Below are 17,572 nucleotides of genomic sequence, written 5' to 3'. Positions count from 1 at the left end.
AAAATAATCTGAAACTGTACTAACAATGTCTAACATCTATATTCTTGTAGTGTGACAATATATCAAACAACAAATTACTGTATTTACACGAATATTTCTTGAAATAGAAAGAAACTGGGAAACACCAGTATTATAGTCTTTTTTTATAACATCAAGATTGTATGTTATGTATAAGGGAAATGCTTTTACCGATAATTTCTTTCAGGGTGTTTTAAATAATAAAATGTTTTTTTGTTTTTTTTGCAGTTCAATTCAATGCTTATAGTGTGACATAGAACATGTTGTCTCCCAATTACATAAAATAAAAAGGAATAAAACAGTAGTTTGAGATGTGTATCAGTGCAGGATGCAAGAAATGTAATTTCAGTAGAAACATCTAAATGATGAGAAATCAGAGACTGTAAACAGTAAATTGGCAAATGATCTCAAAACCTAATATTCAGAACATGAACTCCAACTCTTGACTGCAGCAGTGGTGGTCGTCTCTTTTGGGTCTGGTGGCTTTCCGTACTCAAGCTGCTTATTTCTGTTCTATTCCGCTGTTTCTACATGTCACTCTGTGATAAAAGCTTTACTCTTGAACTAAGCGAGGAGCCTATAACCCCGTCCTCCAGCTGTGTGTTTCAGACCGCGATGATGAGCGCAGATCCTGAGTTCTCTGTGTTTCCAGCAGACAGTCGTTTATTTGACGACTCGTTCAGCGCGAAAAACACATACCGAGTTTCTGGACAGAACATCACAATTCATCAGTATTACTGCGCAAACCTGGGCGTTTCTGCGTCAGTGTGGGACTCCGTGAGTCTTTATTAATAAAACTATTTACATATTGATACAGCAGGTTCTATAAATAGAGAAGTACGGTGAGCGGGAAGGACATGTTCGGTTCACTGAGTTTTGTCGTAATAACTGAAAGCTGATAATGTTGTGGACACACGTAAACAAACCTGCGTGACCATAGCAACAAGGGATTATCAGAAACGGATATCATTAACTAATTAATATTTTATTTTTTAATTGGGAATGCTGCAATGTCTTTGTCATTTTATACTCATACTGGATCTTTAGTCTGAATTATAATTATATCTGATGAATCTATTAAAAGTTTAAAACTAAAATAAAAGATATAAATATAATCCCATTATATGTTAGGAAAAAATGAATTTAAGTCATTTCTTTGATACACTTGTTGATTTGCACTGTTTGTCATAGGCTCTTCATTTATGTCAGTTCTTTGAGAAAGAGTGTCTGGATCTCAGTGGGAAGCGGATAATAGAGTTGGGAGCAGGAACGGGTCTTGTTGGAATAGTGGCTGCACGATTAGGTAAAATATTGATTTATGCTTGTGCAATTGTTTGCCATGAAGTACTCAAAATGCTGACTCATTTGGAAATGTCTGAAATCTTTCTTGATTGTCAGCTTATTTTTAACTCTATTCCCTTCATGGAAGGGATTTAAAATCATAGGGATTGAAGACATGGTAGCAAATAGTACACAGTGATGATTACAGTACTGGCATGATTTCTCTGTTCTGCCATTGAAATCTGGCGTTCTTTATATTGCCATGGAAGCACAGAGAACTGAAAATCTCACACTCAACTAAACTTTCATTGTTAGAGAAACATGACCTGTAATGGCGATTATAACTCGCGGACAATCTTTTATTGTCTTTCAGGAGGCCACGTGACCATCACAGACTTGCCTTTGGCCCTTGCTCAGATGGAGAGTAATGTTGAGTGTAACGGCCCTCTCTGGCCCTCAGCCGCTCCCGCTGTGCTCCCGCTGTCCTGGGGCCGGGACCACGACTCCTTCTCCTCCGACTGGGAGTTTGTGCTGGGAGCTGATATCGTCTACATGCCTGAAACCTTCCCTCTTCTCTTGGACACACTGGTGCATCTGTGTAAGGACGGAGCGGTGGTGTTCCTGGCGTCCCCGATGCGCAGAGAGCACGGCGCTCACGACTTCTACAACTGTGTGTTACCAAAGATGTTCAAGGTGGAGCTGGTGCAACGAGATCCCGAGAGCAATATCAATATTTATAAAGCCACTTTGAGATGAGTCAGGGATATTGATCTCCATAAACAGGGAAACAGCCAGAGCGGATGGACAGTCCATCACACGAGGCACACTAATATGGAGGGATTATTGGGTCAGATTGAAAACTAAAAGTCTAAGTCGAAAATGAATTTGGTATTTAGGATTGGGCATTTTGTATTTAGAATTGGGCATTTTGTATTTAGAATTGGGCATTTTGTATTTAGGATTGGACATTTTGTATTTAGGATTGGGCATTTTGTATTTAGGATTGGGCATTTTGTATTTAGGATTGGGCATTTGGTATTTAGGATTGGGCATTTGGTATTTAGGATTGGGCATTTGGTATTTAGGATTGGACATTTTGTATTTAGGATTGGGCATTTGGTATTTAGGATTGGGCATTTAGGGATTTAGGATTGGGCATTTAGGTATTTAGGATTGGGCATTTAGTCATTTAGGATAGGGCATTTGGTATTTAGGATTGGGCATTTGGTATTTAGGATTGGGCATTTGGTATTTAGGATTGGGCATTTGGTATTTAGGATTGGGCATTTGGTATTTAGGATTGGACATTTTGTATTTAGGATTGGGCATTTGGTATTTAGGATTGGGCATTTAGGGATTTAGGATTGGGCATTTAGGTATTTAGGATTGGGCATTTAGTCATTTAGGATAGGGCATTTGGTATTTAGGATTGGGCATTTGGTATTTAGGATTGGGCATTTGGTATTTAGGATTGGGCATTTGGTATTTAGGATTGGGCATTTGGTATTTAGGATTGGGCATTTGGTATTTAGGATTGGGCATTTGGTATTTAGGATTGGGCATTTAGTCATTTAGGATAGGGCATTTTGTATTTAGGATTGGGCATTTGGTATTTAGGATTGGGCATTTGGTATTTAGGATTGGGCATTTGGTATTTAGGATTGGGCATTTAGTCATTTAGGATTGGGCATTTAGTCATTTAGGATTGGGTATTTGGTATTTAGGATTGGGCATTTTGTATTTAGAATTTGGCATTTTGTATTTAGAATTGGGCATTTGGTATTTAGAATTGGGCATTTTGTATTTAGAATTGGGCATTTTGTATTTAGGATTGGGCATTTAGCCATTTAGGATTTAGGATTGGGAATTTGGTATTTAGGATTTAGGATTGGGCGTTTGATGATTGAGGATTGTATGCAAATAAGGAGGCGTAGCCCAAATACTGGAGGCTGGGTTTGAAATGGCTGGTGTGCAGAGGCACCAAATGGACAGCAGAGGGAGCTCCAGTGCTAAGAGCACAATGGCAGAGCGTCCTCTTCAAAGTGAAAGTTGTCGTGCTCTGCCATCCCCATTGGCTGCCACATTAACAATGGCAAAGCCAGAACTAGCATCTCTGTTGAGACAGGCTCGTAGTCAGACCGATAGCACTCCTTTCACTGGTGACTTTATGTGTGAGGGCACATAAATGTTACAACGCTGACATTAAGTTGAAGTTATCACATTATAAAGTACAGTCCTCTCTCCAGCCCTGCTCACTCGCTCTGTTTGGTTTCATTACAGTGTGCTCTTAGCACTGGAGCTCCCTCTGCTGTCCATCAGTGCCTCTGCGCACCAGCCATTTCACACCCAGCCTCCAGTATTCGGCCCACGCCTCCTTATTTGCATACAATCCTCAATCATCAAACGCCCAATCCTAAATACCAAATTCCCAATCCTAAATCCCCAAATGCCCAATCCTAAATCCCCAAATGCCCAATCCTAAATCCTAAATGGCTAAATGACTAAATGCCCAATCCTCAATCCCCAAATTCCCAATCCTCAATCCCCAAATTCCCAATCCTAAATCCCCAAATTCCCAATCCTCAATCCCCAAATTCCCAATCCTCAATCCCCAAATTCCCAATCCTAAATCCCCAAATTCCCAATCCTAAATCCCCAAATGCCCAATCCTAAATCCTAAATGGCTAAATGACTAAATGCCCAATCCTAAATACAAAATGCCCAATCCTAAGTACCAAATTCATTTTCGACTTAGACTTTTAGTTTCAGATTTAGACTTTTAGTTTTCGTTTAAGACTTTTAGTTTTAGACTTTTAGTTTTCAATTTGACCCAATAATCCCTCCATACACATATTAATGAGCTGGGAGGTTTGAATATATACTATATTTATTAAATTTATTTATAAATAAAAAGGATCTGGCATATTGTAAACTTCAGTAAAATTATTGTTCTCCATTAAATTTTAGTGTGAAAATAAATTTACTTACTGACAGTGTTGTGGAGTACTCACATTCTCTTCAGAAATTGTAAAAAGTAGTTTGATATGTTTGAAATGAGTCATTTTGATATTTCAGAAAGTTGTAGAGGAAGTTGTTAGGCTTTAAACACACAGGTATATACTGTATGATTATAATAGCTTTTAGAAGATGAAAAACAGCTCACTGTGGGTGAGATACAGAGCTTATAAATACAAAGCAGCTTATGCAATTAAACAGTCAAATCAGGAAACTATATATGTAGTCTTTTAACAGGGTTAATCCATGAGGCTCAGCTTGACTGCCCTTAGTTACATTAATGTTGTCAAAAAGAATACAAAAGTATCTTTGAAGTAGTATCAAATTACGATACACCTGTATCTTTCCATTCAAATGGATGGAAATCTTTGGAGTAAAAACTGTAGGCCTATTTCCTTAGTTCCTCTAATCAGAGTAGGATTGTAAAGTCCATATAGCCCCTTTCACACAGAGATTCCGGAAAATACACGGATAATTTGTCCCGGGATCGTTTGATTTTGGTCCATTCACACTGCCAGTGATTTTCCGGAATCTGTGAGTGCGTTCACACACATCCCGTAAAGACACGTGACGTCAGGATGTGTTGTAGAAAGGTCAGTCTAATTTTCCGCTACTGCTCTTTCAATTGTAGTCGTGCACTTGGTGGTTTTTTTTTTTGCAGCGTCTTAAGTTTAATAATGATCTGCGCTTTCGATCTTGAGAAACCATGCATTTTTTCCCGGATTCGGTAGTACACTAACGCATCGCGTACCGTTCCACAAAGCTGGCGAACGATCTCAGCTTCAGTGCGGATAGTGAGGAGCTCCTGGTCTCGGCTTCATTCCAGTTTGCAGATATTTTTTCGTTCTTTCTTTGTTGATGACGAACACTAACTTTCTTCTAAGAGCAACAAAATACCCCTTACAGCATTGATTACGGCTTTTGTTCACACAGCGCGCGTTCCGGGACTGATCCCGGCAATGTTACTAGGTCCCCATCCCGACATCGATCCCGGGACGTGTTTGCGTTCACACAGAAGGAACTCTAGCAATTTTACGGCAAATTTCCCTGGATCAACGCGCTGTGTGAAAGGGGCTTCTGTTTACTCCACCCATGACCTCTGCCAGCTGATTTCACTCATTAGTTCTCTCTCCTGGCTGAAAAACTGCTAATTTACAAATCAGGTGATTGGAACAAAATACTGAGGACTTTTACTTTCTGAACCTGGACGTTACACCTCTGATTGAAAGCAAATGTAAAATAGCAAACAGCTCACCTCTCTAGTGCAAAAAATACAAGTCACAAATACACATGCCATGTTGTAGGCTATCTGTTATTTAATATTTCAAAATTCTGAACCGTTTGCATCAAACTTTATAAGGTGCCATTTAAATGTGCATTACATGACAGATTTGAAACCTAACACATCAGCCACACTACACTACTTTTCTAATATATATTAATTTCTCTTGTCATTGGATTTTTCTCTCTACTAACTCTCAAACCCTTCTACTACAAGCACTTGTGTTGGTAAGTTTGTGTCTTATCAATTACTCCATTATTTTACAACCCAGGTAAATATCAATTACACAAAAGAATGACTAATCACCTTTTACTAAAGTTTTCTTTGTGCTTGCCTGTTTTAGTGTAATTCAGTCCTTCTGTTTGAAATACTGCATATCATATTTAATCACGTCAAACCCCATTAGACCGGATCCGACTCTACTGAACAGCATCAGACCACATTAGACCAGATCTCAGTCCACTGGACCTCATCAGAAAAAAAGAGGAATTTTATTACAATCAATGAGACTTTTTAGAATTTTTTACTATATATGTATTTCCTTATTATCTGATGGATGAAAACATAGTATATAAACAGACAAATTGCCCTCTAATTTTACTGTTTTCACTATATGTAAAATTTGAGCAAATGATCCATACCTTGATGAGGACCTTTGATATTCTAGACCCATTTCACTGAAACAAATGAAAAATGTGCTCTTTTAATGAAAAATGTGCTTTTGGCATTTTATGGATGTGTTCCGGAATGCCGTGTTTCTTCCTGGATCGAGCCAGCGAGCGCATCTCTGCGGCTCAGAGGGTGACTTCTTGAAGACTGGAGGATAAAGAGGCAATGACCGTTCAATGCCTCCTTATATAGCGGGAAATCCCACGAGCCGGGACTCAAACTCGGGTCTGAGCACGGATCACGAGGCCATCTGCACTGATATGATTCTTTTCCATGTTGCATATCAGGCCATAAATGAGCTCCTATTATTTGACAAATCCAGCTTCAGGAAACAAGCACAGCAAATTTCATTGTGTATTTAAATATTTATTTTATTTATGCAAAAAATCTACAAAAAACAAGGAACTCCCGCACACTATCCGTGCTTGCAAATGAGTATAACATTTTTATTAGCAACATATACAATTTTGATACTCATTTGCAAGCACGGATAGTTTGCGGGAGTTCCTTGTTTTTTGTAGTTGTTTTTACCTACTTATATGGTCTTTTTTTCCCACGCACCTATCACCTGCAGGTGTGCGACGGTGTTTGCTAATTGATTATTTATGCAAAAGAAATATCATGTTGCAAGCAAATACACCCTTCTTGCATGTTGTTAAAATAGTTTCAAACGTAAGCCCTATTCGCATGGGATTAGTACTATCTGGGGACCTCGTGTGATTTAGAAATTACCCCCCCACATCTGAATTTCATGTGGCGCATTCGCACCGGATAAGCGAAGCCTGTGATTTTACTCGAATTTACTGACTTATCTCCCGGTTATGACTTTAATAGGCTATTGCTTGGAAATGTTTTTTCGTTATAGGTCTAGCTGTATGATATATTATGACATAAACAGAATAAAGTTCCTTACCGCATGCTGCTATACATGTCATTCATCTTCATCTAATCATTCTTTTTGTTTTTGCTCTTCTGATGATTTTCAGCTTTCACTTTCTGCAAATTGTGCAGTTGTGTATAGCGATATGACCCAGCACCCAAAATACTATCAAAACACTCCAACACACAGCCTCCGCTTCGCACGGGACTGATATTACCACAGGACCTCGGTGTTCGGCGAAATATAGTAGGTAATTTCTGGGGGAATTTTTACTTTACAAATTGCAGACATGGCCGATTCGCACGGGATTAAGATCTCAGACAAACTCCGCAATCATTACAAATGACTAGAGGTCACCAGGTAATACTTATCCCGTGCGAATAGGACTAAAGACAAACCAGAATTAAACATTGTGTGTCTCTGAGCAACACACAGCTTGTCATTTTTTTTCCCCGAATCACGAATCAGTGTTTTTTCACTGGTTGGTTGAGCAGAAGATTCAATGACTCGCTCATAACAATGTAACCTGCAGAAAGCATTGCTTTAAAATCCCTACCACTAATACACAGACTGACAGTACCTGGAACAAACACAAGCACAGTGATACAGTCAAATATTGCTGTGATGTCACTGTTTTCTTTGTTTTTTTTACAGCCTGTGCTTGTAACGCAACGCTCGTTTACACTCAGTGTTTTCTGCCAAGGGAACATCGTTTTAAATTTTGCTGACTTCTCTGATTTATGGCCCTCCAATACTCATTCCTCTGTGTTCAATCTCTGATAAAGCGAGTCAGTTTGTTCCCTGAACTCCTCTTCCTCTGTCTCGGAGTCAGGAGCAGTGTGTTTGCGTATGCGACTTACAGCGTCCCACAGAGATTTGTTATGTTGTATTTTTTGTTTGTGTTCAGGGGGTGATGACGTGCAGAGTAACACATCAGCATGCATGCTTCTTGTCTTTGAGAGAGATGAATTTTCAAAAGCAACTGGAACAGCAGTCGTAGAAAGCGAGGGAAGTGAGGAGTACTGGGTGCCTTTTGTACTTGTAGAAGACGGAAGCAACAGTGGTTTGTTCTCTGTGTGAGATCCGTCCAACGTGTTGGAAGCAGAGGTGAATGACACATGAGGTGAAGAGCTTGATCTTCTGAGTGTACTGACACCCACAATGGAAGGTAAAACAACTTTGTGTTCACCATTCTGAATTTCTTTGATGGCATTTTCTGCCCTTGTTTTTAGGAGAGGTTTGGAGCAATCCGAATCAAGTTCTTCCCAGTCCTCGGCTTCATCTGAGAGGTTTTCTTCTATTGAACTCTCCTTGGTAGGGTTCTTTGGTAAAGTATCTTTCTGTGTTCTGTGTTTAACTACACTGTCGTCCAGTGTTTGTCCATTTTCTTGATTTGTGGGTTGATTCATTTGCACTGTGGTCTTTTCAGTTTGTACCCCAGAAACTTCAGATGTGGACTTTGCATTGATTAAAGCCACAAAGTCTTCAATCGCAGCTTCAGGTTCTTCTGCAGTGATTTGGTTTCCAACTTTCACTATGTTGAGCGTTTCCTCTAAACCTTCATTATTCTCCAGTGTTGTCCCACTCCAGGATTGTCCCGCCATCAGTTCATTTTCCAGCACTTGCCAGTCATCAACAGTTTTGACTGCTGATGAAGGTTCCTCAAACTCTTTTATTGGATCCTCTATGTTACTCCCACAGGAACTGACTCGTTCTAGTGAAATGCTCTCATATGTCTGTAATCCTGTCCTGGGATACTCATGTGGTATTCCAAGAATCCTTTCTTCTCCCTTGTCCAAAGTACTGTTTTCAGGGCTCTCTTGGCTTGAGATGGCGCTGCAGTTCTGCTTCAGCACATCGGTCTTCTCCCTGTCCTCTGTCAAACACACATACTGGACATGTTCCTTCTCTGGAAGAAGGACAAGCTCAACCTTGACAACAACACAAGTTGCATCAATGACCACAAGACTCTTCTGTTGGTCTTTTGTTGATATGTTGGTGTCCTTTGTGTTAGTAGCTTTGGACTCATCGTTGATCCCTCGGCTTTGCTCATTTCTTTGCTTTGTCATATCCGTCAAGTGGTGCTGATATTTTGGCTCTTTCCACAATGGGAATTTCTCTACTATTTCCCTGCGAGGCTTCTCCTGTCCATTTGTCTCCATATATGACTTCTCGGTTAAACAGCGTGACTGTGAGTCATAACATTGCAACTCTTGTTTATCTTCATTCGGTTTTATCACATTAGCAAAATCTTGGATAGAACTAGCTCTTTGATCCCTTCCTGTCTGTTCTAGTGGTGTAAACCCAAACTGTCCAGACACAAAAGATCCATGGAGCTGCCTCACTGCTTCATCCTTCTGCAGATACTCATCCTGATTGTGTCTGCTGTCATCATTGCACTGAGGTGAGTTTGTCTGCTCAGCTGTGTTCGTCATGCCATCAGGTTGGGAATCAGTTAACAGAGGTAACACATGGGATTTAAGTGGTTCCTCTGGAGAACTGGACAAGCCTGACACCTCGCCCATACGAGAGACGAGACAAAACACAATCTCACTACCTTTTCTTCTTGCGAATTTGTTCTGCTTAGTCTGAGCAATATCAGGACAGGTCAATTCTGAAGACTCTCGGTACTGAAGCTGTGCTTGTGGAGAAGAAGGTTTTGTTTTTATTGCTGTGTACTGCATGGCAGAGGTAGTATTTAAGGCTTCCTGACAGCGTTGCCCCCCCGTACAATAACTCTCTATGTTCTGTGTCTGGTTATTTTTTTGTAAATAATGTCCATTGTTTGCTGAAGGATTACACTGTTTTTCTGTGGAATCTGTAAAGTTTACTGTCCTGCCTTCAAATGTTTGCTCCATAAAAGCTGCCATACGTTCCTGTGCAGTAACGTTCGGTATTCCTGCCAGCTTGCCTCCATCCCTCGGGGAGCTGTATGCTGGTGGGGCCGTGTAGGATGGAGGCTGTCTAAATGATACCAGTGGGAAAATACTTTCTGTATTTCTCGAATTACAAGTGCTCCATTTCCTCCACTGTTCCCTCTCTCTGTTGCTGAGGTCAGTTTTGTCTTTTTTGTGTGGTGTCAATATAGTTGACTGGTATTTTTCTTTGGTCTCTGCACTAACAACCCACTGCCCACATCCCAACACTTTCTCTAACCCTGAAGCACACTTAAATTATTTCCACTCCTCATCCTCAAAACCAGATGTTTTTTTGGAAAGTGAATGATGATAGCAATTGGGGTAAGCTTGTAGCTCTTTCTGACTGTTTGTTCCACATTTTTCTCTTTTTCCTCTGCAGTTTATCGGCCATGTGCTTTCCCACCCCTCACGCTGTTCATGTATGTCTCTTTCTTTATACCTCCCCATATTTGATCTCTGTTTTTCTCTTCTAACTTTACCAGTGTAGTCAATTAATTCTCTGTGAGATAACTTGCTTTGCGAAGGGAATTTTGTAGTTGATATCTCAGTCTGCTCTTTAATGTCAGGAATATTCCAGCTAGTTCCTGTACCCAATGTCACCCATGTTTTTGGCTCTCCAGTTGAGCTGTTATACTTCGCCGGGTGTAACAGGTTAGTGGCTGTAGAAGGGTTGCGCTGATATCTGTTAAGAAAAACAAGAGTCATATACAGTTGCAGGAAAAAGTCAGTTGATGTCTCAATAAATTGGTCATAAAATATGATCTGTTGTTGTTCTTTGTCAGAACAATTACAGTCTGCACAAAGACATCCGTCTAGTGGATATTTACATTTAAAAAATACAATTAAAAAGTATCATAGTGGGACACAAAATGCGTTCTGTGTGGACCGGCCCTTGGTAGGTTGTGCTGTTGTTACCAAAACATTTTTATTTCTCAGTTTTACGCAATTCATGTGCTCAAAACATATTTCCCGAGAAAAAAATTGAAATATGTAATAATATAGAAATATAGATTTTAGCTGTCTTAAAGTGTGTCAGCCATTTATTAAATTATTAAATATATTAAGAGTTTACATACTTTTTCCATTCTTTAATGACTGCACAATGTTTCAAAAAAGACTTAAAACATTGTTTGTGTGTTATTGGTCTAAAAATACTATGCTTGCCTATTGTTGTCACTCGGTTAAAGACAAGATTTTATGACTGATTTATGCAGAAATGTAGGTAAATACATAGTTAAACTTTTTTGCATGCAAAGGTATAGGGAGGAAAATGGCATTTTGGTTTGGGACCTTATGTAATATATTTTATGAATAGTCAATGCATTTTAACTGTGTATGGATTACTTGCACAACCATTTCACATTTTGCTTATTAAATCTTAGGTGTTTCCGTTCAGTTCAGTGCATCTACTACATACAGAGAGTTTTTCATGGGAAGGCAGATTCTTTTTTTTTCTTCTTTTTTTTCTTCTTATATCCATTTAATTTATTTAATCAAATTGCATTGATTTCCTGGATGATAATTAATATGTATATTTTTACCTCTAGCTTTATTATTTATTGTATTATGCTTATTGGTGATTTTTCATATTGTTCTTGCGTCTGGGCAACATAATTTGCGATGGTTATCAGCACATAACAACACAACAACAATAAAATTGTGAGGGAGCGGAGGAGTCGCATGCTCTCCATGAGGGAGCGGAGGAGTCGCATGCTCTCCGTGAGGGAGCAGAGGAGTCGCTGCTGTCAGTGAGGTAGCGGAGTCGCCGCTGCTGTCCATGAGGTAACGGAAGAGTCGCATGCTCTCCGTGAGGGACCGGAGGAGTCGCTGCTGTCCGTGAGGTAATGGAGGAGTCGCTGCTGTCCGTGAGGTAGCGGAGGAGTCGCTGCTGTCCGTGAGGTAGCGGAGGAGTCGCTGCTGTCCGTGAGGTAATGGAGGAGTCGCATGCTCTCCGTTAGGGAGCGGAGGAGTCGCTACTGTCCGTGAGGTAATGGAGGAGTCGCTGCTGTCTGTGAGGTAATGGAGGAGTCGCTGCTGTCCGTAAGGGAGCGGAGGAGTCGCTGCTGTCCATGAGGTAATGGAGGAGTCACATGCTCTCCGTGAGGGAGCGGAGGAGTTGCTGCTGTCCGTGAGGTAATGGAGGAGTCGCATGCTCTCCGTGAGGGGGCGGAGGAGTTGCTGCTGTCCGTGAGGTAATGAAGGAGTCGCATGCTCTCCGTGAGGGAGCGGAGGAGTTGCTGCTGTCCGTGAGGTAATGGAGGAGTCGCATGCTCTCCGTGAGGGAGCGGAGGAGTTGGTGCTGTCCGTGAGGTAATGGAGGAGTCGCATGCTCTCCGTGAGGGAGTTGCTGCTGTCCGTGAGGTAATGGAGGAGTCGCATACTCTCCGTGAGGGAGCGGAGGAGTTGCTGCTGTCCGTGAGGTAATGGAGGAGTCGCATGCTCTCCGTGAAGGAGCGGAGGAGTTGCTGCTGTCCGTGAGGTAATGAAGGAGTCGCATGCTCTCCGTGAGGGAGCGGAGGAGTTGCTGCTGTCCGTGAGGTAATGGAAGAGTCGCATGCTCTCCGTGAGGGAGCGGAGGAGTTGCTGCTGTCCGTGAGGTAATGGAGGAGTCGCATGCTCTCTGTGAGGGAGTTGCTGCTGTCCGTGAGGTAATGGAGGAGTCGCATACTCTCCGTGAGGTAGAGGAGGAGTCGCTGCTGTCCTTGAGGTAATGGAGGAGTCGCATGCTCTCCGTGAGGGAGCGGAGGAGTTGCTGCTGTCCATGAGGTAATGGAGGAGTCGCATGCTCTCCGTGAGGGAGCGGAGGAGTTGCTGCTGTCCGTGAGGTAATGGAGGAGTCGCATGCTCTCCGTGAGGGAGCGGAGGAGTTGCTGCTGTCCGTGAGGTAATGAAGGAGTCGCATGCTCTCCGTGAGGGAGCGGAGGAGTTGCTGCTGTCCGTGAGGTAATGGAGGAGTCGCATGCTCTCCGTGAGGGAGCGGAGGAGTTGGTGCTGTCCGTGAGGTAATGGAGGAGTCGCATGCTCTCCGTGAGGGAGTTGCTGCTGTCCGTGAGGTAATGGAGGAGTCGCATACTCTCCGTGAGGGAGCGGAGGAGTTGCTGCTGTCCGTGAGGTAATGGAGGAGTCGCATGCTCTCCGTGAAGGAGCGGAGGAGTTGCTGCTGTCCGTGAGGTAATGAAGGAGTCGCATGCTCTCCGTGAGGGAGCGGAGGAGTTGCTGCTGTCCGTGAGGTAATGGAAGAGTCGCATGCTCTCCGTGAGGGAGCGGAGGAGTTGCTGCTGTCCGTGAGGTAATGGAGGAGTCGCATGCTCTCTGTGAGGGAGTTGCTGCTGTCCGTGAGGTAATGGAGGAGTCGCATACTCTCCGTGAGGTAGAGGAGGAGTCGCTGCTGTCCTTGAGGTAATGGAGGAGTCGCATGCTCTCCGTGAGGGAGCGGAGGAGTTGCTGCTGTCCATGAGGTAATGGAGGAGTCGCATGCTCTCCGTGAGGGAGCGGAGGAGTTGCTGCTGTCCGTGAGGTGATGGAGGAGTCGCATGCTCTCCGTGAGGGAGCGGAGGAGTTGCTGCTGTCCGTGAGGTAATGGAGGAGTCGCTGCTGTCCGTGAGGTAGCGGAGGAGTCGCTGCTGTCCATGAGGTAATGGAGGAGTCGTTGCTGTCCGTGAGGTAGCGGAGGAGTAGGGGTGGAGCCGAACCCGAATACGGTATTCGGAAAGGCACAAATAACGTGTTTTTTACGAATACTTATTTCGAACAAATACTTTACAAAATATTTGTATTCGGGAACAAGAAAAACTTTATATCAAAAAGCTGCGTTTCCTCACGAGACCGCAGTGCGCGAGTGAGTGAGTGACGTTCAGGAAGAGGTGACTGACACAGGCTGCTCCACACAGCAACAGAGAGGGCTCGGCTGAGCGAAAAAACACTTAACTGCATTACTATTTTTGTTGAATAGATTTTTGTACCTTAACTGGGTTCCGGAGGCAGTTTATAACTTTCGGGAAGTGGAGTTTGATCGGGAGATTATTTCATTACGCTGCATTATTGACGTCTGCAGCCGGGTGCTCTCATGTTCGCTCTGTTTACGTAGCTCTGTTAGCTCCGTAATTATTTGTTTTTATTACATGGCTTGGTTGAATTCTAATGTAGAATGCGGTCTGTTATTTCCATGGTTATTTCTTAATAACAGACCGCTGCTAAGTATAACACACCGTTGCCACGAAAAACAGAGCGTTGCCATGGATTCTAAACGTAGAGACGGAACGGACTATTTTTTTTAGCGGAAGCAATACAATAGTTTTTAAATCAATAAACTCCTTTTTAAATCAATATTTTGAGTCAAATTATTGATTTATTTGCTAGGTAGCCATGTAGTAAAAGGGATAATGTATAGCGAGGTGGTTGTTATAGCGAATACAAACCCTTCAGGCTGATTCAAGACCCCTCCGCTTCGCGTCAGGCTCATAATCAACCGCCTCGCTATACATTATCCCTTACTTATTCTGTCTGTTCAGCGTCCTCCAACAAGGACGGGTGGTGGTGGGATTCATAATGTTCACAATGGTATTTTATTAGTTGTTGGTTTAACCATGGATGAGGTAATGGCTGTTATGTTATTTTCTTTTCAATGACGTTCCTTGGTAGGCTACATGTTCATTGCTGGATTTATATAATTAAAGAATACTTACACTATAACGTAAATTAGAAGTGTAACGCAAAAAAACTAGATTTTTACGCCTATTTTGGATTTTACTCGAATACAAATACAAATACTTTTTCCCCCTCAACAAATACAAATACAGATACAAATACCGGCTGCTTTGCACACCCCTACGGAGGAGTCACTGCTGTCCGTGAGGTAACGGAGGAGTCGCTGCTGTCCATGAGGTAACGGAGGAGTTGATGCTGTCCGTGAGGTAATGGAGGAGTCGAATGCTCTCCGTGAGGGAGCGGAGGAGTTGCTGCTGTCCATGAGGTAATGGAGGAGTCGCTGCTGTCCGTGAGGTAGTGGAGGAGTCGCTGCTGTCCATGAGGTAACGGAGGAGTCGCTGCTGTCCGTGAGGTAACGGAGGAGTCGCTGCTGTCCATGAGGTAACGGAGGAGTCGCTGCTGTCCGTGAGGTAACGAAGGAGTCGCTGCTGTCTGTGAGGTAACGGAGGAGTCGCTGCTGTCCGTGAGGTAATGGAGGAGTCGCATCCTCTCCGTGAGGTAACGGAGGAGTCGCTGCTGTCTGTGAGGTAATGGAGGAGTCGCATGCTCTCCGTGAGGTAATGGAGGAGTCGCTGCTGTCAGTGAGGTAACGGAGGAGTCGCTGCTGTCCGTGAGGTAATGGAGGAGTCGCTGCTGTCCGTGAAGTAATGGAGGAGTCGCTGCTGTCAGTGAGGTAACGGAGGAATCGCTGCTGTCCGTGAGGTAATGGAGGAGTCGCCGCAGTCCGTGAGGTAACGGAGGAGTCGCTGCTGTCCGTGAGGTAACGGAGGAGTCGCTGCTGTCAGTGAGGTAACGGAGGAGTCGCTGCTGTCCGTGAGGTAACGGAGGAATCGCTGCTGTCAGTGAGGTAACGGAGGAATCGCTGCTGTCCGTGAGGTAACGGAGGAGTCGCTGCTGTCAGTGAGGTAATGGAGGAGTCGCTGCTGTCCGTGAGGTAATGGAGGAGTCGCTGCTGTCCGTGAGGTAATGGAGGAGTCGCTGCTGTCAGTGAGGTAACGGAGGAGTCGCTGCTGTCAGTGAGGTAACGGAGGAGTCGCTGCTGTCCGTGAGGTAACGGAGGAGTCGCTGCTGTCCGTGAGGTAACGGAGGAGTCGCTGCTGTCAGTGAGGTAACGGAGGAGTCGCTGCTGTCCGTGAGGTAACGGAGGAGTCGCTGCTGTCAGTGAGGTAATGGAGGAGTCGCTGCTGTCCGTGAGGTAACGGAGGAATCGCTGCTGTCAGTGAGGTAACGGAGGAATCGCTGCTGTCCGTGAGGTAACGGAGGAGTCGCTGCTGTCAGTGAGGTAACGGAGGAGTCGCTGCTGTCCGTGAGGTAACGGAGGAGTCGCTGCTGTCAGTGAGGTAACGGAGGAGTCGCTGCTGTCCGTGAGGTAATGGAGGAGTCGCTGCTGTCCGTGAGGTAATGGAGGAGTCGCTGCTGTCAGTGAGGTAACGGAGGAATCGCTGCTGTCCGTGAGGTAATGGAGGAGTCGCCGCTGTCCGTGAGGTAACGGAGGAGTCGCTGCTGTCCGTGAGGTAACGGAGGAGTCGCTGCTGTCAGTGAGGTAACGGAGGAGTCGCTGCTGTCCGTGAGGTAACGGAGGAATCGCTGCTGTCAGTGAGGTAACGGAGGAGTCGCTGCTGTCAGTGAGGTAACGGAGGAATCGCTGCTGTCCGTGAGGTAATGGAGGAGTCGCCGCTGTCCGTGAGGTAACGGAGGAGTCGCTGCTGTCCGTGAGGTAACGGAGGAGTCGCTGCTGTCAGTGAGGTAACGGAGGAGTCGCTGCTGTCCGTGAGGTAACGGAGGAATCGCTGCTGTCAGTGAGGTAACGGAGGAATCGCTGCTGTCCGTGAGGTAACGGAGGAGTCGCTGCTGTCAGTGAGGTAACGGAGGAGTCGCTGCTGTCCGTGAGGTAACGGAGGAGTCGCTGCTGTCAGTGAGGTAAGGGAGGAGTCGCTGCTGTCCGTGAGGTAATGGAGGAGTCGCTGCTGTCAGTGAGGTAACGGAGGAATCGCTGCTGTCCGTGAGGTAATGGAGGAATCGCCGCTGTCCGTGAGGTAACGGAGGAGTCGCTGCTGTCCGTGAGGTAATGGAGGAGTCGCTGCTGTCCGTGAGGTAATGGAGGAGTCGCTGCTGTCCGTGAGGTAACGGAGGAGTCGCTGCTGTCAGTGAGGTAACGGAGGAGTCGCTGCTGTCCGTGAGGTAATGGAGGAATCGCTGCTGTCAGTGAGGTAACGGAGGAATCGCTGCTGTCCGTGAGGTAACGGAGGAGTCGCTGCTGTCAGTGAGGTAACGGAGGAGTCGCTGCTGTCCGTGAGGTAACGGAGGAGTCGCTGCTGTCAGTGAGGTAACGGAGGAGTCGCTGCTGTCCGTGAGGTAATGGAGGAGTCGCTGCTGTCCGTGAGGTAATGGAGGAATCGCTGCTGTCAGTGAGGTAACGGAGGAATCGCTGCTGTCCGTGAGGTAACGGAGGAGTCGCTGCTGTCAGTGAGGTAACGGAGGAGTCGCTGCTGTCAGTGAGGTAACGGAGGAGTCGCTGCTGTCAGTGAGGTAACGGAGGAGTCGCTGCTGTCCGTGAGGTAATGGAGGAGTCGCTGCTGTCCGTGAGGTAATGGAGGAGTCGCTGCTGTCAGTGAGGTAACGGAGGAATCGCTGCTGTCCGTGAGGTAATGGAGGAGTCGCCGCTGTCCGTGAGGTAACGGAGGAGTCGCTGCTGTCCGTGAGGTAACGGAGGAGTCGCTGCTGTCAGTGAGGTAACGGAGGAGTCGCTGCTGTCCGTGAGGTAATGGAGGAGTCGCTGCTGTCAGTGAGGTAACGGAGGAG

At 44.7% G+C, this 17,572-nt stretch overlaps 1 protein-coding gene across 1 annotated transcript; it reads left to right on the top strand.

The window, feature by feature from the left end:
* Positions 1-478: 478 nt before the first annotated feature.
* Positions 479-2,120, top strand: LOC143749351 (EEF1A lysine methyltransferase 3-like). The gene is made up of 3 exons (XM_077241878.1): positions 479-795; positions 1,210-1,321; positions 1,673-2,120. Exons 1-3 carry the CDS (start codon positions 550-552, stop codon positions 2,053-2,055), a joined length of 741 nt encoding a protein of 246 aa, XP_077097993.1. The 5' UTR covers positions 479-549; the 3' UTR covers positions 2,056-2,120.
* Positions 2,121-17,572: the final 15,452 nt, after the last annotated feature.

This window comes from Siphateles boraxobius, unplaced genomic scaffold (genome assembly GCF_051911475.1).
Source record: "Siphateles boraxobius isolate OS27281-9 unplaced genomic scaffold, OSU_SipBor_1 241, whole genome shotgun sequence".
NCBI lineage: Eukaryota > Metazoa > Chordata > Actinopteri > Cypriniformes > Leuciscidae > Siphateles > Siphateles boraxobius.
The sequence above is the reverse complement of the archived record's forward strand: the minus strand, read 5'-3'. Positions and strand labels throughout refer to the sequence as shown.

Excerpts from the sequence above, each read along its gene's own strand:
- LOC143749351 (XM_077241878.1), top strand. The coding sequence starts at position 550 with ATGTCACTCTGTGATAAAAGCTTTACTCTTGAACTAAGCGAGGAGCCT. Across the intron at positions 796-1,209 it reads CTGCGTCAGTGTGGGACTCC|GCTCTTCATTTATGTCAGTT; the intron begins GTGAGTCTTTAT and ends TGTTTGTCATAG. Across the intron at positions 1,322-1,672 it reads AATAGTGGCTGCACGATTAG|GAGGCCACGTGACCATCACA; the intron begins GTAAAATATTGA and ends ATTGTCTTTCAG.